At 40.4% G+C, this 23494-nt stretch overlaps 1 protein-coding gene across 1 annotated transcript; it reads left to right on the top strand.

The window, feature by feature from the left end:
* The first annotated feature begins 1782 nt into the window (after positions 1-1782).
* Positions 1783-2331, top strand: LOC136510643 (RING-H2 finger protein ATL39-like). The gene has a single exon (XM_066505025.1). The coding sequence runs from the start codon at positions 1783-1785 to the stop codon at positions 2329-2331; it is 549 nt and encodes a 182-aa protein (XP_066361122.1).
* Positions 2332-23494: the final 21163 nt, after the last annotated feature.

Here is a 23494-nt window from a genome sequence, read left to right as displayed (position 1 = left end):
CAATGATGATCTTGACCACCATGGAATAATTAGCTAGGAAATTTAAATGTGTTCATAGACATCAACCTTTTGGATGATGGATTCACCACAATTTAAACCTTGCACAAATGTTCAATTGGAAAAGTGCTCTCTAGAATGAAGAAAGAACTAGAATGAGAATCAAGCAATGTAGCCATCAAAACGAAGCTAATTAAGCAACAAAATCTAAGGAGTGGATGTTTGTTACTAACCTTAAAGCAAAAAGATCAAGCCATTCTTTAAAATCCAAGCGCTAGCTTCATGGTGAAGAGCAGCCACAACAATAGAGGGAAGGGTCCAAACGTGCGCCTCTGTTCTTGGGATAGAAGAGAGGAGGAAGAAGAGGACGGCTGCAGCATTTTTGTGCTGTAGGCTTATCACCGTCGGTTTTGGCTAGAACCGACAGTGATAGATCCCAATCACTGTCGGCTCTTTGCTTGAACCGGCAGTGATAAGTGGCCACCAAAACACTGCCGGTTCAAGCCACAAACCGACAGTGATGTGGTCCTTCACTACCGGTTTTAGCCTAGCCTCAATTATTTTCTCATTTTCAAGTTCATAACCGGCAGTGAAGGTACATCACTGCCGGTTCTCACAAATCCGGCAGTGATGAGGCCGACAGTGATGTCCAAATCTATAGTAGTGATCACCAAATGAGCTTGACAGTGTCAACGGATCAGCGGATCGGTCCAGCTCAATACACTTGGATCAACATATCAACAACATGAACTTGTTTTAATTATTGTTCTCCATTATGATTGTCATCATTTTCGAACTTAATTACATTCTAGTACCCTGCTTCTTACTTTCGATAAGGTTTGACACAGCAACATGGTGCAAATCAGTTCTTCAAGGGGCACTGAAGCAGTGCAGCGAATCGAGCAGGGATCATTGTTTAGTGCTCTTGTCTATGCTGATAAGGCCAATCTCAATGGGGATTTCATTGAGTGTCATGGGCATTAAATATGCTGACATGGCACTGCATTAATGAAGAGAGGTGATAAGAGTTTCATGTGAGCAGAGAGAGGGGATGAAACTATTCTGCACTGTTTCTAAAATCTGGATGTGTTGGAAACTAGGAGATGAAACTCCCATTGAGACTGGCCTTATAGCGTGTATAGTTTCATAACAAGTAGACCAATAACTTCCAACTAATAATGTATATAAACAAAGATTAACTTCATGGGTGATGATGATGGCCCCATTTGGCTTACCGAAACTTTGCTGAAAGTGGCTAAAAAACACTGTTCTGGCTGAAATATTGTGAGAGAAAAATACTGTTTCGGCTAAAAAAAGAAGCCGAACAAACCGAATTTAAGGTAAGACGAACGGGCCGATGTGACTAGCTGATGAATTGGCTCTGCTAGCATAACCGTGTACATTTGTCTCCAACAGTTAAATACTTGACAACATGACGCATGATAGGCCCAAGGGTGTCTGACTTCTGCAACTGTTGCAACATGAACATACATCAAAGTCAAACCTAACAGCCCCTACAACTCTTAGTCTATCTCATTGGCCGGATGCTAAGCCTCTGGACTAGTCCGATATATAGCTCTTATTCTTTGCAGTGGTTCAGTAACATATCTTTCTATCTTGTGAATAGAGTATGGCTTTGCTTCTTGCTGCACACTACCATTCTGTACGGCGTGGCGTCCATATATATATGTTTGCTACCATTGGAGAGTGCATAACATAAGAATATCTCAGTGTTTGCCGGATCATCAACACTTCGCTATAGTTTGTAGCTGAGTAGCTATTAGCATGTTCTTCTCCAGGTTCTCGTACCACCACCAGCCAAGTAGTCCAGGCGATGCATCAGCTGCTCCGTCCGACGACAGGGACCACAACCTCACGGTGCTCCTCACCTTCGGCATCTTCTTCTCCTTCATCCTAATCTACCTCGTCGCCGGCGTCATCTGGGCCTCTGTCGTCACCGCCTGTGCCGTCGCGCTCTCCTTCTGCTACCTCAAGATTCGCCAGCGTGCCGCTCTGCGTCATAGAGCAGCCATGCGCGCCGCGCGGAGCCGTGACGGGACGGAAGCGGCGGTTGTCCTGTCCGTGATCCCGGCGTTTGCGTACAAGCGGGAGGGTGGTATCGGCGGCGGCGGAGACGCGACAGGGTGGGCGCAGTGCGTCATATGCCTGGGGCTGGTGCAGGTCGGCGAGGTGGTGCGGCGGCTGCCGGTGTGCAAGCATCTGTTCCATGTGGAGTGCATTGACATGTGGCTGCGATCGCACTCGACGTGCCCCATCTGTCGCGCTGCCGTGCAACCCAACGCCGCCGGCCAGCCGGAGCCACCGCCTGTTTGAAGGCTTGATTATTATTGACCACTGATGTCCGTTGGAGGTAGCTAGCTCTGCGCTTGTATATATAGTTTGTAAATTATAAAATCTGTGAGACTGACTATGGTTTTGAGATGCAAGTACGGAGCACTAGATTGAAGTACTGCATGTCTATCTACTGTCCCACATATTTGCCCTTTTTCTTTATGCAGCTATACTTTGCTTGAGTGGTTTATTTGTTTCCATCATATGGTTTCCAGATCGTTGGATTTGTCTTTGCCATCTATCTACGCATGACCTTGTGCCCGTTCTATTTCAGAGTATCATTCATTCGATGCTCATCTGCTTCTAGTTCGACTTTCTGTAATCCAATCTGAGCTTTTTCAGAGTCAAAACATGTTTGGTTCCCTCTTCGTTAGATCTATTCGCTACTACAGAATTAGACATCACTGCTTAATTTTAAAAAAAATCGGCTGTGATAGACAGTGATAGACAATCACTGCCACTTTTTGGCTAAAACCGACAGTAATAGAACCAACCGACACTAATATTCGGGTAATCACTGTTGGTTTTAGCCAAGAACCGGCAGTGATATTGGGTCATCATAGCCGGTTTTAACCAAGAACCAACACTGATACTATCACTGTCGGTTCGTGGCTTGAACCGACAGTGATATGTTGGAAGAAAACTTCATAAGTTTCTCATATGATGTCCGATGAAGATGAACTTTATATCAAAGTTATAGTACTCGACGAGATCTACAACTTTGTAGTTTAAATTTTTTTAATTTACGATCATTTGGATATCCAAATATTTTCATTTGAAATAATCTATCTAACAAAAATTACGTTTGATTTCTAAAATTTAAAATTTGAATTTTTCAAACGACCTTAGACGAAGAAACGCCCAAAACAAAAGTTGTAGATCTCTAAACGTTATTCAACTTTGTAGTTGAAAACGTTTTCATTTGAGATTATTTACTACTTAAAAATGTTGTTTGAAATTAAAATTTAAAATTGTTGAAGAACTCTGCTTTCTCTTTTTAATTTCTGATTAAAACTTGTAACTAGTGTTTCTTCCTCGTACTAACTTCAAATTTGATGATTTTTTTTTCTAAAATTTTTTAAAATCATGCTCTATCAATTTATTGTGTTCTTACTGCTATTATTTTATTCATCTTTTCATGTGACTCTGTTTTATCTATTTGAACTTTGAATTTCAAAAAATGACAACTTCAAACGTCATTTTAGAGCACTAAATGATTTCAGCTAAAAAAATCATGAACATAGAAGTTGTAAACTTATCAATATCTACAACTTTTATTTTGGTCATTTCTTCAACCGATAAAGTTTTAATAACATTGTTATCAAAATTTACATCTCTCTCTTATAGTTTCATAAACAATAAGAGGAATATCTAACATTTTGTGAACAATGTTACTGCCACTGTGTTGGATGAATAAATGATTGAATGACCAAAATAGAAGTTGTAGATCTCAGAAAGTTATGAAACACTGTAGTTGACAACTTTTTTATTTGAAATCATCTTGTCTTAAGGAAAATTACGTTTCGATTTCTAAAATTTGAAATTTGAATTTTATAAACGAACTCGGATGGAGAAACTATCAAAATAAAAGTTGTAGATCCCAAAATGTTATGAAACTTTGTAGTTGACAACTTTTTGATTTGAAACATTCTTCTCAAGCAAAACTACGTTTGAATTTTAAAAAAATTAAAATTTGAAATTTTTAAACGACCTCGGATGGACAAACAGCAAAAACGAAATTTACAGATCTCAAAAAGTTATGAAACATTGTAGTTGATAACTTTTTGATTTGAAATCATATTATCAAGGAAACTACGTTTGAATTTCTCAAATTTGAAATTTAAATTTTGTAAACGACCTCGGATGGAGAAACTACCAAATCAAAGTTGTAGATTTCGAAAAGTTATAAAACTTTATAGTTGACAAATTTTTCATTTGATTTAGTTTAGGGTCCTAAATACTCATTTCAAAATTAGTGAACATAAAATGGATAGGACAAAAATCTCGTTTAGACACAAACAGCTTGCAGGGGGAGTGGTTAGGAGCCGAAGACGCAAAGCAGGACGATAGGAATTCGAGCGCCGGTTGGCGGCACATGTTTTTCGAGCGAAAAATCGCTTGACTTGTGACGCGCGACCGTGTGGCTGTCAAGTGGGGCCTCTCCCGGTATTAAAAAAATTCCCTATTTTTCAATAAATTTTTTGACATTTCTAGAAACCAAATCACTGTCGGTTCACATCACTGTCGGTTCATAAGAACCGACATTGATAATCCCACATCACTGACAGGGAAGAGGTTTTTTTGATGCGGCAGTGATGTTAAAATCTGGGAAAGTGATTTGGCCCAGATAGCGCTCACTGGCGTCTTCGGTCGCCTAGGAGCAGGATCAAATGGCTAGCAGTCCGCTGCCTAGGAGGCCGTGTCCTCAATCTCTGCAGCTAGCGCAGGCTTGACCAAGCGTTGCACAGTTAGGCATCAAAATGGTACGGATATTTTCTGACCGTATTCGAAACCGAATCTATTTAGAGGGGTTGAGATCTGTCCGTATCCGAGTTCGGATATCCAACATCCGATACCGTATCCGTATCCGAATACTCAAATCGCATATTTATGATGTCGATATCCAATCGTATCCTATCCAACATAGTTGACACTATCCGTATTCGAATCCGAATCCGGATAAAAATATGAAAACAAATGTAATATCGGTGATATCTGTCCGTATCCGATCCGTTTTCATCCCTATGCACAAAGAGTAACATGGTTCTTAGGGTAGGGCCACGTTGCATCGATTTTGTGCTTCTCACTCGCTTGCATGCATGGCTCAACTTGATCTTTTGCGTGGCTTGCATCGCATCGAAGCCCATCGAGTTTTTTTTTCTATTCTAATTTTGTATCCATTTCACTTCAATCAGGATTTTTGGTGTGGATCTCATTTGTAGGACTTAGTTCTAAATTGGTTATTTACATATAAATCTATGCACGCGCTATTCTACACCTTAGGTATTCTACACCAAACTGTTATACGAAACATAATTTAGTATCGTTCAGTAGTCACGTGTCAGTATTCTTCAGTATTTCGTTGTACTGGTATAGTACTGACTTGAACGCGGTTCAGTAGTACTCAGTATTTTTTCTAGTCAGTTTTGGCTACCGGTGGGTGTAGAATAGCACTACCGTATAAATCTAATTATACTTATATTGCTATGATTGTTGTAATTGAAGGTTCATTCACTGTAATTTTTTCAGATTTCATGTTTTGCCCATTGTTTCTTTTTTCATGTTTACTTGTTGGGCATTATATATTTTTGTATATTTTTTTATCTATAGAATACTACCTCCGTCCTGAAAAGAATGCAACTATGAGTTGCATGTCACGAAAAGTGATTCATGTTTAACCAAGTTTTTAGTGAATAATATTCGTATTTATGGTTTTATATTAATTTATTATAAAAATATATTTTGTAATTAATCTGATGGTATTTATTTGATGTCATAAACATGATATTTTTTATCTATAATTGGTCAAACTAAATGTACTAAAACATGACACTGTGCTAGAATTGCATTCTTTTGGAGACGGAGGTAGTAATTCTGTTCTTTACACTATGTCGTTTTGAAAGTTTGATATGTTTGCTCCATTCAAGGCCCTCAATCTTTGTGTACTTATAATCCATCAAATGATTCTGTTCTTTGCATTATGTCATTTTTAAAAAGTTGATATGTTTAATTAATTCCTGTATTTTTGTTGTTTCAATTTTCCTTTTTTTGTTATTTTCCTATTTTGATATGTTTGGTTAATTGAAGGCCTAAGTAATTATTATTTTGCAATCTATAAAATAATTTTGGATTTTTTCATTTGCATATGCTTTATTCCAATACATAAAATATATTTACTTTTGTTATTATTCTACAGTTCCATAAAATAATTTTGAATTTTGTCACTTTGATTATTTGTTATCTGCATATGCTTTGTTTCAATATATAAAATTTATTCATTTTCCTATATACATGATGCACAGGTGAAAATCTTCATTCTTAAAGGATCAACAATACCTACAGGCACGAGGGGTTAAATAGACTAAACCTGAAAAACTAGTCAGTTCCCCGCGCTTTGCGCGGGGAGGAGCGAGAATAGGAACATATAACCGGGAGAAGTACAAGAAGTATTTATGTAAAAGTCAGAATATGCTGTCGAAATAACCTAATACACAGCATTATGTAAATACTTAAATGTGGATTCCAAAATTGTGGCAGTTAATTAAATCTGTGTAGAATTGGACTTGTCAGCGAGGCATGCGAAATACAAAGAAATAATGAGGCTAATAGCAGGCTGCAGCTGCTTTTTTTTTTGTCAAACCATCCATATAACAGCGTGTAAATGCATTATTGTGGAATGTTCCTACAAAACAAAACCATAAGAGTAGATCAGATTATTTTTGAAGGAAATCTAAGGCTGCATAAATTTGGGTAGCCCGTATTGCAATAAAAATCGTAAGAATGGGACCATATGTTAGCAAAAATTCCTAGCATATTGAATAGTAACGTATACATGTTGGGAAGAACATTTGGATTGCCCAAAAAAAATACGATGCTTAAACAGGAAACTTAAAAGGGTATGGAAAGTAACTGTAGACAAATATATTGAAAAGTAATCGAAGTGAACCTCGGAAATGAAGCACCAATCAGAATAGACGCAGCCACATCCGTTTACATTTCCATAGTGCAACCGGTTGTCACTTCCCGCTGTAAATCGGATAGCTGCATAGATCATCAGAAGTTTAGATGAATATCTTTCCAAGGTGAGCAAGAAAATAGGTTGGAGAGCTATACCCAGCAAAAATGTCATGTGTAGTAGCGTAATGGGCATAATAATGTCACTGCAATGCGCGACCAATGGAAGAGCGAACTGCATCAGACGCTGATACCTGCACACTGATCATGTTAAATGTTGACAATACCAAATTTCGTGTAATTATGAATTCACCTATTATACGAAAAACGGCACCAGGTGCAAGAGCACAAAGGAGAAGTGTATGCATCATACCTCGGCTGTGGCAGGAAATAATGGTTTCTTAAGTAAAAATTCCACAAATATGCAACCAACAGATCAAATATCCACAGGTTCAGTGTGGCACCAAGAAGCAACTCAGGGGTCCGTGAACAGGTTGAAATGATGTGTAACACCCCAGCGTTAAGCATGGCATTTGGCACTTGCAATTCATGAGCACAAGCATCATCCACGCATTCATGAACATGAGCATATGACATTTCATCTCATTCTTATACATTATCGCATGAATTGTTGATTATATATATATGCTTATGCTTGTAATCATGTATGACCGATGTATGAAATGGTTCTAAGGTCACAACAATACCTTAGATACATCTAGGATAGTAAATGGAACAACTTTTGTATTCATGACATGAACCAATTTTGCTTCTAAGTGTTGGGTTACCTTGGAATGTCATTTTCATGATGCTAGTTTGACCAAAGTTGAACAGTAGCTTAGAGTGTTTGCATGGCTGTGTGACCTAAATAAAAGTTGTAGTTCACGTCAAGGGTAACAAACTTTATTTAAGGGTCATGAGAAAATCAGTGCCTAACATGGTCAAATAGAGCTCACAAGTTTCAACTTAATGCTGATTATAACTTAGAAAATTTTTCTTAGTCTTGAAGCTGTTTTCAGTTTCAATGTTGCCTATTTTGGAGCCTTATAATTTGATAACCATTGCTATTTAGACAAAACTCCTTTAAGCAATCTTTTAGTACTCATGTAGCTCTACACTTTGTATTAATGAAGTTTTCACTAACTCGCCACGGTTTGGGAGATTTGGAGGTTTGAAAATCGACTGTCTGACGGACTGAATCGACCCTTGCCGATTCAAATCACTAGTAGTCGTGGCCGACCGCGCCCAGGCCGTTCGCGCCGCGTGGTGGCAGTCCACCGGCGTCGGCCCGCCCTACCGCGCCAAAAGGGAGAGCCCTCTACTGTCCACTCAACCATGCGCTCACTCTCGCTCTCGCTTTCTCTCTCGCCCACGCGCCTCTCCAGAGCCGAGCAGCACCGCAGCAGCGTCGCCGCCGTGCTCGGGCGCCGCCACCGTAGCACCATCGCTCAATCACTCACGCCCACAGCTCCACTATCACCTCCTCCACCTCGCCGACCCGACATTGCCTTAGCTCGAACCAAGGTAAAGGCCTACGGGCCGTCGCCGTCGCTGCCATAGCCACTGTGCGCCATTAAGCTCCAAGCTCGCCCGTGGCCATATCCACTGCAGCTCCTACCTTCTTCTCTGTTGGTCCATCATCGCCTTAGGTCGTAGGTGCTCGCACCGTAGCTTAGTTCACCATTACCACCGTCGTCTCGTGGGAACTTGCGACTGCACCACACGCACCCCCCATGGCTGCGAGCTCCAGCTCGCCACGGTCGACCTTAGCTAGACCCCGTCGTTCCCCTCTAGCACGTGTTTCCGTACCTCCACTAACCCTAGCACCATCACCGAAGATGGAGACTCATCACCCATCAACGGCTCACTAGAACGACGACACCCCCACCGTGCTCTGTGCGCCGCTACACCGCCATGCATGTGGCCAAGCTTCACCGTCTCTCCACCATCACCCTAACCTAACCCTAGAGCTCCGCTAGGACCTACTGATGTTGTAGCCATGCTCGCCTAGACATGCCATCGCCAGAGATGATGAGTCCGCCACCGCGTGCCGCCACCGAGCCACCATGCTTGCCGACGAGGTCGCTCTGGTGATCCGCCGAGCTAGCGAAGGGCACTAACAGGTGTGCAAGGGTGTGGGGAGCACAACGCCGGTGATGCTACCGCTGGTGACCTCATCGTCGGTGAGTTCGCCGCCAGTCAACCGTGTGCTTTGCTCTGGTTCCACTCATGAGTGGTGCCGAGTTGACTGCAGGACCCGCATGTCAGCGCCTAAGGGTGTATAGACCGGGTGTATCTAGCATTTAGGGTTTAGTTGGTTTTTGAATTATTTTCACAGATTTGAACATAAACTTCAAAAATTCATATCTAGAGCTAGGAGTATCCAAATGGGGTGAACCAAATTTTGTTGGATTTATATTGAAGTGTACTATTTGATAAAAATATGTAATCTACTATTTAGGGTATTTTTCTAGGAGAATTAAATTGATCAATATAAGTGCTTTTAAATTAGGTTATATCTTGTAAAATGCATAACTTGAGCTAGGAAGATGATAAAATTGTCATTCTAATTTTGCTTGTCTTATGTTGACATGATATAGCTAGGAAAAATACTAAACCTACAGTAGGCATACTTGAAATATGGTCTTCATATTTAAGCCTAATTAATTGCTAGTTTCTAGTGAAATTAAATGGGGTAAAAATACATAACCTATGATCACGCAAATTTTTATATAGTATTCTTGTGCTAGGAGGAAAGTAAGAAAAATATTAAATCTATTGCTTGACACTTTTCACTATGCTAAACTATTTTTGCTAAACTAAGCACATGTAGCTTGTCATTTTGTAGAGGTGGTTATACTTATCCAAATGGCACTAAAATTGTACAGTAGACTATTATAGTCATTTGTAGGCTATTGTATTTTTCTCAGAATTTATTGAGCACTAGAAATATTTATCCTTTAAATCACCTTATTATATAAGGAAATTAATAAATGGTTATAAATAAATTAGTTAGGCATAACCATAATGTTTTCTACGATGCTTATGATGCATATGATCTACTGGTACTATTAGTTAGGCTTAGAAGTAATTGGTTATAGGCAGCTAGTTAATTATTGCTTTGTAATTCAACTAGATGGCTGCATGTATAGTTTCTGTTATGGTGGTAAATTTATGATGATAATGATCTTTTCTGTGAAAATTATTAATAACAAAGTTGTATATAACTTACTTATCTACCTTGTGTTAAATTTTCATAGTCATAGGCCTTATGGTTTGAGAATTATATCTATTAGAAGTCTGCTATCAGAAATACTTCTTCTCTGGACAGATCTGAAAGATGGAATTGTTTGGCCTAGATAACTACTGAATCACCTTAAGATGATTAAAATAAAGTTGTAATAAATTTCATAAGCTTTCCATAAAGTCCACAACCATATTATTTAGATGTATATAACTCTAGTTATGGTCAAAACAAGTGGTTGCGCTCTTGTAGTCCAAAAAATTGCTCAGATGAGAATTTGTTTAATTACTAGAGAAGAGATATACACCTACTCAATAAACAAAAATTTATATTGTTATCACCATAATGCAATGCTGTTGAGAACACTTATGAGGATGCATTTCATCACACCATATCATATCATGCATGTCAGTATATATGCATTCGTGATATCTTATTTCATGCTCATGCATATAGGATCGTCCGAAGGGATCACTCTATTGGAATTCAACGAAGAAGAAGAGGAACATTAGGAGGAACCTCAACCCGTAGCTCCAAAAGGTGAGGAGCAAGCTCTAGAGGACCTACCAGAGTGCCCAGATCATTGACCAACTTCTTTTCTCAAAGGCAAGCCCCGGAGCATTTTAAGCCTCCCATGTTTTACCAAGTATCACTTGAGTCCATTTTGTTTGATGCATTAGGTTATAAGAGTTGAATTGGAAACACTTGATACATAGAACTACCTTATCTAGATAAATATATCTTTAACCCTATGTAGGTATAGGATCAAATATATGCTTAGCCATGCTTAGACCAGTAGAAGTTGGGTGATTCCTATCACCTATGAGATATAGATTGATCCCGGAGCATGGTTGGCTATATTTGCTATCGTGGAAAAGAACCATGGGGTAATGTAACTAGAGATCGGATGGAGTCTATGCGTCGGTTGGCTCATGTGATTTTGTCTATGCCGATTAAGGACCGTACCATTGTTGGAACTTCTGTTGAGATTGAACGCATGCCTCTTGCTTAGCTAGACAGATAACTCATTCCGACCGCGAAGCTGAGTAGCTCAACTCAAGTTGGGCCCTGTTCTTTTAGAGTGCGCACTCTAGATGGTAGTAAGGATATGCGGGGAGCCAGATGTGAGCCCAAGGGCAGGGTAGTCTTGATCGTCTTGGTAGCTGGTTGTCCCTGGTTGTGCGACGCTGATCGAACCCACAAAATGTGTACCTAAGTTATACTAAAGGTGACCTAAGGTGACCGTTGATCTGGTATGCCTGGGTTTGTGTTAGGAATAAATTCCTAGCTAGTTGAAAATGAATCGTATCGTTGTCTCTCCCGGACAGTGAGAAGCTTGGCTAGCTCCAACATCGTAGTAACTGGATTATGGAATGATGGTTATGGTGAACTTGAAACTTTTACACCGGCTATGGTTACTACTGTATGCTACTAAATAATATACCACATGTTTGGTATAGGTTAGTTGCTAATCTAGAGATGAATAGTTATAATTAACTTGATGACCGAATTATAAATGTATAACTGAATTCATAAATTTTCATGCAAAATGTTGTCAAGCTAGCTCCACTTATAAAGCCTTGCATGATCCTTGGAGTCACTTTCTTTTTGGTTTATAACGGGTAAGTCTAGCTGAGTACCTTCTTATACTCAGGGTTTATTTCCCACTTGTTGCAGATGGTATAGTCTATCATGGCTATTGTAAGAACTGCTTCTATCCCGCCGTGGACGAGGAGTAGGGCCCTAGGCAAGGCATCTCTCGTTAATTCCCTCTATCATGCTTTTGTGGTTTGTATCATGGACTAGCACTGTATTGGAACAATGATGTGAGGTTTTGGTTTTCAAGCTTAATTGCTTCTGTGGCTATTTTATTTGAACATGGTTTGTAATAACTCTTAACCGTACTCTGATGTATGTTGTTGTATTTGTGAACTGATGTAATATGTGACATGTCTATTGAATTATGTACGATCTTGGTTGTATATTGACGGTTAATGGAGACCCTTCATGGTACTCGATGGACTACCGGGTTTATATGGGCTTAAGTATAATAGTGTGACCGCTTATGGGCTGCCATTGTACTTGTGCTCTTATAAATTGGATGGTTCTGCTATAGCTGGTATCGGAGCAAGATTCAACATTAATTACCACATGTGTATTTAAAACAAAGGTTTTTGTTTTCCAAAACTAGTTTTTAGAAACTTATAGCTATATATATAGGTGTTCAAATATAAAGTTTGAATCTAGAGTGTGCTAGTGATCACTTCCTTTATGCCCATTTAAGGATTTCAGGTGGCTAATTAGGTACTAACTTGGGGTTTTTACTTTCATCGTCCATACGATGTGCTATTGTATGGATGCCATTCACTTAAGTGGTAATATATGAATCAAATGCCTCTACGCCCAAGGTAAGATGATGAGTGGCACGACCGCAAGAAGTGAGCATGCGGTCTAAGGGGAGAGGTAGCTTTGATACTAAAGTATATATATATGTCTCATATATATACGGAGGTATTTAATTGTGTGTTAGCTTTGATATGGCTGTATATGCATATTTATATGTATATATGGATGTATTTACTTTCGGGTAGCTTTGATACGGAAGTATATATATGTGTGTGTATATATATGTAAGTATTTAGATTGCAACCTAGAGCCTAGATTTTCATTTCTGCATATATAATTGTGGGGTTGGGCTGAAATGAAATTCTTGTGTAGGTACCCCTACAACGAAACGTGTAGCCCGACTAGTTATGTTATATATGAGAGAACATATGTATGCCATCGAGTATACCATTATAAGTTTAATTCTCCTAAGTTTGTGAGGACATATAGAACGTGCATGCATCATGATAAATCATTATTACATACTTGCATTGTTCCTCCCCTTATAAGTTTCTTATTCGGTTAAGTATCTCTTTTCTATTATAACGTTGTTCTCACGAGAGTTGCACCATTTTGTTGGTATAGATGGCAGCATCAGCTAGGAGTGAGACCTTCCTGGAGATGTTTGGTACCCCTGCCCAACTTTGGAGGGTCCTGCATTTTGTGGGGTATACCGAACCGCCCCTCTATTTCTGGAATGAAGAATACCTGGAGGGACAGCCATGGTATGAGGTGTAGCTAACCATACATGCTCGTACCCAAGCACCCCTATGGTAGGAGTGGAAGGAGGATTCTAAAGGGAAAACTCCTTGGGAAGCTGCCCAAGTTGTGGCTTTTGAGGTGTGAGTTAGATATGTTAGCAGCACGGGGATGAGCTTACCGACAGTGCCACTAGTACTTTTCCTCGGGTGGATCCATCTATAGAAGTATGGGCATAGCACAACCACAATGTGTTGATCTAAGACTAGGATGAGCGGGTAGATAGTTCTAGTCCCGCTATGAGTGCCATGTTCACCGTGATGAAGATGTTCTATACTCGTCAGGATTCCTAGGACTTTAGGCAGGAGTCCTATACCACTTGCAGGGACAAGCTCATGAGAGCTGAAGCTACATAATGTAAACTGAGGAAGCATGTGCATAAGCACAAAAAGGCAGCAAGTGAGGCTCGTTGGGACTCCAATCAAGCTTATGTAGCATTAGGAAATCTCCACACTCATATGGAATAGGTCGATCAGCAGAGAGCTGCTGCCCAAGAGGCAAGAGCTAATGATCAGGCTGTGCTAGTAGGAATCTAGGAGTAGCTGGAGGCAACTCACGTCGAGGCACTGACCGCTACACGCCAGCGGATCCAAGCAAACAACCACGCAGCAATGGTAGAAGCAGCACGAAACAATGTCGAAGCCTTAGCCGCGCAGCAGGACCAAGTCAAAAGGGGCTTGCACCAGCAGCTTGCACATACCTAGAATGGGGTGGTTGATCTTCAGCATAAGGTGCATTATCTGAACAACCAACTGCACCTGCTCCTTGATGAGGAAGAAGAAGATTCGGAGATGTTATTTGAAGATGACGGTTGGGAGGAAGAAGAAGTGGATCTAGAGGATGAGGATGACGCTATCTCCGACCTCGACAGAGAGCTTGCTGAAGAGTAGAGATGTTTAGTGACTAGTTTGAAGCACTAGTTGTATCCCTGCTATTTATGTAATGGACTTGTAGTTTGAACTTCAGTACTCATGATGTAACTTCAGTGTAATATTGGTACTTTGCATGTTAATCTGTGATGGGTTGAACTTTGATGAAATTCTAGTTTTGTTTTATAGGTGAAATATGATATGCATGTTAATGCGTTGCGAGTACGATAAGTGCTCAAATTGGTGATGTTATGTTGCGAGAATGAATTATTGTGCCTCATTTTTATTGTATGATTTTAAGATTCTCTCTAGTAAATTTAGTTTGGCATGATTACACAATTCATCTATAATCTCTTGACATCATCCAATAATCACTTATTATTGCAATTTTGTAGATGACTCGCACTCGTGCTAGAGCAGGCACCAGCCAAGGTGGCAATGATGGTGACTTACCACCACCGCCGTCATTGCCTACGAATGAGTTTTTCGCATAGTTCCTAGGAAATCAGACACTGCTGATGCTCGCTAGTAAACATCAAGGGCTGAAACCAAATCAGTACAGTTCATTCAAGGACTTCTAGGACACCAAGCCTCCTATCTTCAAAGAGGCCAAAGAACCGCTCCAAGCAGATGAGTGGCTAAACACGATCGAGCAGAAGTTCCACCTATTGAGGGTCACAGAGCATCTAAAGGCCGAATATGCGTCCCATCAACTGTAGGGACCCACAGGAATATGGTGGATCCATTCCCTGTCCTCTTTACCTGCAAACGCACATGTCACATGGGAACAGTCATGGCAGCCTTTAGGGGGCATCACATTCCCCCAGGGCTGATGCACATGAAAGCAGCCGAGTTCATGAGACTTGCTCAAGGGACCAAAACCCTTACTAAGTACATGCATGCCTTCAACAATTTGTCTAGATATGCCCTAGGGTTCATCGATATAGAGGAAAAAGAAGATAGAAAGCTTCAAGAGAGGCCTCTTGGCACCAAACTAATGAAGACTATGGCCAAGTCAAGATGTGCTACCTATAACGAGTTTGTCAGCGATGCCTTAACCCAAGAGAACTAGAGCAACTTACATGCAGTAGCAAAGGGACACAAAAGAGCAGCTGAGGTAGGTGCTTTAGGATCATCCTAGTCTAGAGCTCTAGTGATAGCTTGGCCACAATTTCGTCCACCAATGCCTAAGTTTAGGCCTCCTCCACTGAAAGCTTGGGTCAATCGCCCTAGAAGACATTCCGCAGGGCGTTCACTATTGCCCTACCTAAGGGTAGCACATGCCAAGGTAGCTTAGTAGGACCAAGAAGCAACCAACCATGCTTTAACTACAATTAGCTAGGTCATTGGTCCAAAGAGTGCCCCCATCCCAAGAAGAGTGGCAATCAAAACCAGGGTAATTAGAAATAGGCCAATCCTAAGGCATGTCCTGGATACGTGCATTACATAGCTGTGGAAGAAATCCCTATGGGAGAAGTTGTCACCACCGGTATGTTTCTTGTTAACAAACATCCCACCATTGTTTTATTTGATTCTGGAGCTTCTCATTCATTTATGAGCCAAACATTTGCATCTAAGCATGATCAGAAGATAATTGAGGTAGACAAGGGTGGTCATAGTATAAGTTCAACTGGGCTACTATTTCTACAAATCAAATAGTGAGAGATGTGCTCATCTCTATACAAGAGAGGGAGTACACTATGGATCTTATAGTATCGCCCGGACTAGCCATAGATGTGATCTTAGGCATGAGTTGCATGAGTGGTCATGGAGTTCTTATTGACACTACCACTAGAACAATTATGTTGAGTGAACCAAAGGGGGGTAATGCTTTCTAGTTCTAGTTCCCCAGAGTTTTGATCTTCAAAACTTGTCTTGTGCTATCCAAGCCACTACTCTCTGTGATATTGTAGTGGTTTGCAAATTTCCTAGTATATTTCTAGATGAGTTGCCAGGTTTACCGCCTGATAGGGATGTAGAATTTAAGATTGAGTTAGTGCCAGGGACAACACCCATCTCAAGAAGACCCTATAGGATGCCACCAAATGAGTTAGTTGAACTTAAAATCTAGTTACAAGAACTTTTGGACAAAGGTCTCATTTGACCTAGTTTGTCTCCATGAGGTTGTCTAGCCTTGTTTGTAAAGAAGGACAAATCCTTGCGGATGTGTGTGGACTACAAGTCGCTCAATGCTGTCACCATTAAGAACAAGTATCCTTTGGCCCATATCGATATTTTGTTTGATCAACTGGAAAAAGCAAAGGTATTCTCTAAGATTGACTTGAGATCAGGTTATCATCAGATTAAGATTAGACCAGAAGATGTACCTAAGATAGCTTTCTCCACTAGGTAAGCCTTGTATGAGTATTTAGTCATGTCTTTTGGACTAACAAATGCTCCTTCCTACTTCATATACTTGATGAATTCGATATTCATGCCCGAGCTCGATAAGTTTGTGGTCGTGTTTATTGATGATATATTGATTTACTCAAAGAATGAAGCAGATCATGCAGAGCATCTGAGAGTTGTCTTGTCTAGATTGAGAGAGCATCAATTATATGCCAAATTTAGCAATTGTGAATTCTGGTTGAGCAAAGTACCTTTTTTGGGTCATATCTTATCTAAAAATGGAATATCTGTAGACCCAACTAAAGTATAAGAGGTCATGGATTGGAAGGCCCCAACTTCGGTTCATGAAGTTCATAGTTTTCTAGGGTTAGCAGGCTACTATCATCATTTCATTCCTAACTTTTCCAAAATAGCTAAGCCCATGACCAGACTACTCTAGAAGGATGAAAAGTTCAATTGGACTCCGGAGTGTGAAGTTGCTTTTCACACTTTGCGAACCTTGCTAACTACAGCTCCTATTTTAGCACAACCCGACATTGAGAAGCCTTTCGATGTGTTCTATGATGCATTGGGTATAGGTTTGGGGTGTGTGCTCATACAAGAAGGTCGAGTTATTGACTATGCTCCCCGACAATTGCAAAAGCATAAAGCCAACTACCCTACACATGATTTGGAGCTTGCAGCAGTTGTTCATGCCTTGAAGATATGGAGACATTACTTGTTGGGAAACGTATGTCACATATACACTGATCACAAGAGTCTCAAATATATCTTTACTCAACATAAGTTGAACATGAGGCAACATCAATGGTTAGAGCTAATCAAGGACTATAATTTGAAAGTGCACTACCATCCAGGAAAAGCCAATGTTGTAGCAGATGCCTTGAGCTAGAAGTATCATTACAATTCTCTATTGGAGGATGGATTTAATCTATTACATCCTGTGGTGCTACACAATATCACCGATAGTTGTTCACTTGAAAGCAAAATCATTGAACTACATAAGACAGATGTGGGTGTATTTCACATCAAGAGAAAGATGAAAGGACAGAAGACCAAACATTTTAGGTTGGATGAAAGAGGTGTGCTATGGTTCGAGGACTGACTTGTGGTATCGAAAAACTGTGAACTTAGAAATCAAATTTTATATGAAGCTCATTCATCCAAGTTGTCTATCCATCCGGGCAGTAGCAAAATGTATCAAGATTTAAAAAACCATTTTTGGTGGACCAAGATGAAGAAGGAAATTGCAGCCTACGTTGCTAGGTGTGATGTCTGTAGCTGAGTGAAGGTAGATCATCTGAAACCTAGTGGACAGCTCCAGCCGTTGTCCATTCTAGGCTAGAAATGGGAGGAAATAAGTATGGACTTTATAACAGGCCTCCCGTAGACACAACAAGGTCACGATTCCGTATAGGTCATTGTAGATCGCCTCACCAAGTCGACACATTTTGTACCGGTTAACACAATGCATTATGCTGGGAAGTACATTGAGCTATATATTTCTCAAATTGTGAGGCTACATGGAGTACCAAGGACCATAATCTTAGATCACGGACCATAGTTTATAGCTTGTTTTTTAGAACACTTGCACAATGCCTTGGGAGCCAAACTAATCAGAATTTCAGCATACCATCCACAAAGTTCTAGACAAACCGAGCGAGTGAACCAAATCTTGGAAGATATTTTGAGAGCTTGTGTTATATCCTCCAAGGGTTCATGGGAAAAATGGCTGCCTTTAGCCAAGTTCTCCTATAACAACAGTTATCAAGAGAGCATCAAGATGGATCCTTTTGAGGCCTTGTACGGTCGCAAATGTAGAACTCCTTTGAATTGGATTGAGCACAGAGAAAGGAGGTACTATGGCATAGATTTTGTCATAGAAGCTAAAGAACAAGTATGTGTTATCCAATAGCACATGAAAGCAGCTCAGTCAAGACAAAAGAGTTATGCTGACAAAAGGAGAAGACCACTAACCTTTGAAGTGGGAGACAATGTGTACTTAAAAGTTTCGCCCATGAAGGGAGTGCAGAGATTCTGAGTGAAAAGGAAGCTTGTGCCTAGATATGTAGGCTGATACAGCTTCCCCTAGAAATGAGTGTTATATTCAATGTCTTCCATGTTTCTCAGTTAAAAAGATGTCTTCTCATACCTGAGGAAGCTATTGCACCCACCAACATTAAGCTCCAATCGGATTTGACCTATGAGGAGAAACCAATCCGAGTGCTAGAAGAAATAGAAAGAGTAACCCAGAGCAAGGTCATTAAGTTCTACAAGGTGGTGTGGAATAACCACAATGAACAAGATGCCACGTGGGAATGGGAGGATTATTTACGTGAGGTTTGTCCCGCTTTCTATGAAGAATGGTAGGCCTTTCAAATCTCAAGACGAGATTTCTATAAGGGGGAGGGGCTGTAACACCCCAGCGTTAAGCATGGCATTTTGCACTTGCATTTCATGAGAACAAGCATCATCCACGCATTCATGAACATGAGCATATGACATTTCATCTCATTCTTATACATTATCGCATGAATTGTTGATTATATATATATGCTTATGCTTGTAATCATGTATGACCGATGTATGAAATGGTTCTAAGGTCACAACAATACCTTAGATACATCTAGGATAGTAAATGGAACAACTTTTGTATTCATGACATGAACCAATTTTGCTTCTAAGTGTTGGGTTACCTTGGAATGCCATTTTCATGATGCTAGTTTGACCAAAGTTGAACAGTAGCTTAGATTATTGGTATGGCTATGTGAGCTAAATAAAAGTTGTAGTTCACATCAAGGGTAACATACTTTATTCAAGGGTCATGAGCTAAATAAGTGCCTAACATGGTCAAATAGAGCTCACAAGTTTCAACTTAATGTTGTTTCTAACTTAGAAGATTTTTCTATCTTGAAGTTGTTTTAAGTTTCAATGTAGCCTATTTTGGAGCCTTATAGTTTGAAAACTATTGCAATTTAGACAAAACTCCTTTAAGCAATCTTGTAGTACTCATGTAGCTCTACACTTTGTATTAATGAAGTTTTCATTGATTCACCATGGTTTGGGAGAACGTAACAGTTTATCCTGGTTCGGGCCAATCGGTGCCCTACGTCTAGCAACTAATGATCCTTATACTCAAGAGCACCCAAAATCGGGGGATGCAACAGATCGTTGAAAGTGATTTGGTAGGGGTTAGTGTTGGCAATCTTTAATGATCAAATCCGACCACCAACTAAGGTACTAAAAAGAGGAGAAATTGGCAAACCTAACCACATATGCATTTACTATTAACCAAGTTCCACATGTATTTGGAGAATATTATTTTGCAGGTCACAAACACAAATACATAGAATAATTCATTGAAAGGCGCTTTTTGAAGCTGATTCATGCAAAGGAACAAGGGAGACACCCATCAACTCGACTCAACCAGGGCAAAGCACCATGGAAGAGTGATCCATGTCTAGCCCGTAGCCCACCACGCGAAGGTGGTGGCGAAGGGACATGGTCAGGGGACGGCCGACCCCTAGGGGCAGGCGACCCCCTATCATCACCTCTCAGCCACCCCTTGCTCTAGCGGTGGCATGTCTGCATGCTAAGGCAGTGGGAGCCGGTCCTCACACCAAGAATAGCTTCCACAACCGCCTATACTCCTTGTATAAATAGAGGGCTACCCCCCCTCTATAAGAACAACACACAAGGTAAAAAGAGTATTCCACTTGAGTTAGAGCAACACTCCAAAGGGCTTAGGCTCTAGTAGCTAGCTAGAGTTGTACGGGAGAGATGTGAGGGAGAGCTCGGGGAAGCGCTAGACTTGTCGGTGTCTCCCCATCTTGTACCTCGACGAGCATCTTTACTGCAATGAATTTTCCCGCTGAGTGAGTGTTCGTGATTCTTATAGTATAAAGTCTTTTGATTAGTTAAACTTTACTCTTACTTGTTTGCGGGTTCGTCATTTGTCCTTGCATCCAATGCTCTAGTAGAAGGGCCCTGATAGAGATGGATAACCCTTGTTAACGCACTAGAATAGTAGTCAATAGTGTAGACATGGTGTCTAGGCTAGAGGCTACCTCCATTTGCCTCGTACTCCATGGTTGAGGGGTAGGTAGCAGGTGGTGACAGCCATGTCTGTTCCTCATAATCCACCACATCTAGGTACGACATAGAGCTATAGGCCAGAGGTACTTGGCAGATCAAGTATAAGCCAGTGCCCAAAGTAAGCAAGTAATAGTAGAGCTTATCTATCCTTAGACTCTAAACCATACGAATCCATCTCCACCTTTACAACTCTACCCTTGTGTTGTCCTTGGATGAACTAACTAGAAGAGTACCTCCGTTCCCTATGGAAAATACAATACCATGAATACTTCCGGGTGAAGTGCTACAACGATACTTCCATGCGCTTGCGGATTATTTATGTATGCGTTAAAAAATACCAACAAGCATTTCTGGGACCATTGTCAGGGAACGATTGCCATATTTTCTTTGAACCTAGTTCATCCTTGTATCTGTATCTTTTGTTTTTTATATAAAAAAACATAAAAATATTTTCACCATGAAATCCACTCCTATCCAATACTGATCCGTTTCAAAGGACGAGTTCCATGAGCCACCACTTCCACCAAAACTGCTACTCCCCAAAATTTCTGATTTTGGGTAGTGACTAGAAAACACTAAATAACTGAATGATTTTAATATTTGGATAAATTTTACTAAGTTTAGTTTCAGCAAGCGTATAAGGCGAGTATAGCATGGGATCATCCTTGTTGTCCTATTCAGTATTAATCATTTAAATCATTATGCACGTGTCTACCTTGATTGCCATTAAGGATTTCCTAGCTTTTATATCTTGTACCTTGTCACCTATCGGTTTATGCATTGGGTAGTATGATGCTAGCGCTCAATTAAGACCATGATCTTGTAACTTGACTAATGGTATATGCAATAAATGATAAAAGATGCTTTTTAGCAACAAGGAACAAAGGGGCTAGAGCATAGTTTTTGTGATGCTCTAGATTCCTCTCCTTAAGGACTTATGTATAAGAGATCATCCGAGACTTATAGTACTACCTTGAGAGCTACATGGCTCTGGCTTTAGTCAAGTATGAAGACCTTTTCTAGCTTGTTAGTGGTTACCCGAAAGGGCGTAAAAGGGGCTTGCCGAGCTGAGTATAGTGTGTGGCCTCTGTCCATATGTGTATAGCCTGTGCGAAATGTGCCATTCGGAAAGGGGGCTCTATATTCCCTTGCCAATTGGAAACCTAGAGGCCCTCACTTGTTAGATGAATTTTTGAAAGACTTCATAGTGAACCCTGCCAACCTTCCTTAGAAGTGGGTCAAGAGATTATCTACCTTAGGTGAAAGGGTAAATCATGACTCATGGTGAAAGTGTACAACCTCTGTAGAGTGTAAAACTAGTATATCAGCTGTGCTCACGGTCACGAGCGGTCTTGGACCCTTATAGAATAGATCATCACTAATGGTTACTTATTTATGCTATTCATTATTCATGTTTACTTGATCATGTGTTTTTATGGGTTTATGCTGAACTTGTTACTACTCAATTGCTTAAAATTATGACTCCTAAAAGCTAACCGTAGTTAAACCAGTGTCTACCTTTTGAGCCTCATGAACCCCATGTTATAATTGTTGAGTACGACATATACTTACGCTTGCTTTACATTTAATTTTTGGAAAAATCCCAGATGGGTAAAAGAAGGCGGAGCTTGGTTAAGTTTATGAGGAGTGCTAGGCGTATGTTACCCACAGTCAACTATCCCTGTGGTGTTTGGAGGCTTCGCTTGAAGATTAGAATTTATGATTCTGCTACTTTGATGCAAGCTTTGTCTCTATGTAAGTGGTAATATTATATTATAATGTGTTAAGTAAGAAAGCATTGTCTTTTGATACTATTGTAATTTGTCGCTATATGTGTGATTTGACTTTCTGGGCACACATATAGTCAGTACTTAGTTTTATTTTTAAAATTGGCTGTGAACTCCGTCCTAGCTTAATAGCCATGGTTTGGGCACAACCCTTCTCAGGGCACTATAATGAAAACCCCTGCTATCACCTGCATGAGTTCGAGGAGATATGTTCATGCCTAAGCATCTTGGGCATGACACAGGAAAATCTAAAGTGGAAATTGTTTCCCTTCTCTCTCATGGGGAAGGCAAAGCAATGGTACACATGTGCCATAGAAAGTACGAATGGGGTCTGGGATGAATTTAAAGACAAGTTTCACCTTGTATTTTTCCCTATGTCTCATATCGACTCTCTACCAAGGGCAATCCTCAACATTGAGCAGTATGAGAAGGAGTTTATAGGTGCAGCCTAGGCTAGGTTTTCAGCATTAATATACATCGGCTCAAACTTGTCTTTACCCGACAGCATATTGTTGTGACTCTTTTGTTTGGGTATTGACATGGGTGCTAACCTATGCCTAGACGTGACTACCGGAGATTGTTTTACACACAAAACTCTGACGTAACAAGTTGAATTCCTTGAACACTTCATAACCAAGCACTCTTCTTCTGTTATAAGAACTAAATCCCTTCAGGCAAAAGTTACATCGAGTGTTGAGGAGGCCTCACCAGTGGAATCCAAACCTATACCATCCTTAGATTCTACTCGTGAACCCTCACTCGAACCATGAACACCGAAGGAAAGATTAATTCATCATTCAGAGCTCCCAATCAAATTCGAGGATTATGGCAATACCTCGAAGATATCATGGCATGAAAAGCACACAAAGAAAGTTCCCCTAGAGTGGAACCATCAAAGGAATGGTTAATGGAAGTGAAACATTCTTCTAAAGCAATTCAGATTCTTTCACCTTCCACGACCATACCTTGCTCATTAAGGGGAA

This window comes from Miscanthus floridulus, chromosome 16 (assembly GCF_019320115.1).
Source record: "Miscanthus floridulus cultivar M001 chromosome 16, ASM1932011v1, whole genome shotgun sequence".
Taxonomy (NCBI): domain Eukaryota; kingdom Viridiplantae; phylum Streptophyta; class Magnoliopsida; order Poales; family Poaceae; genus Miscanthus; species Miscanthus floridulus.
The sequence above is the reverse complement of the archived record's forward strand: the minus strand, read 5'-3'. Positions and strand labels throughout refer to the sequence as shown.

What these genes read in the sequence shown, in the direction of transcription:
- LOC136510643 (XM_066505025.1), top strand. Translation starts at nt 1,783, where the DNA reads ATGTTCTTCTCCAGGTTCTCGTACCACCACCAGCCAAGTAGTCCAGGC.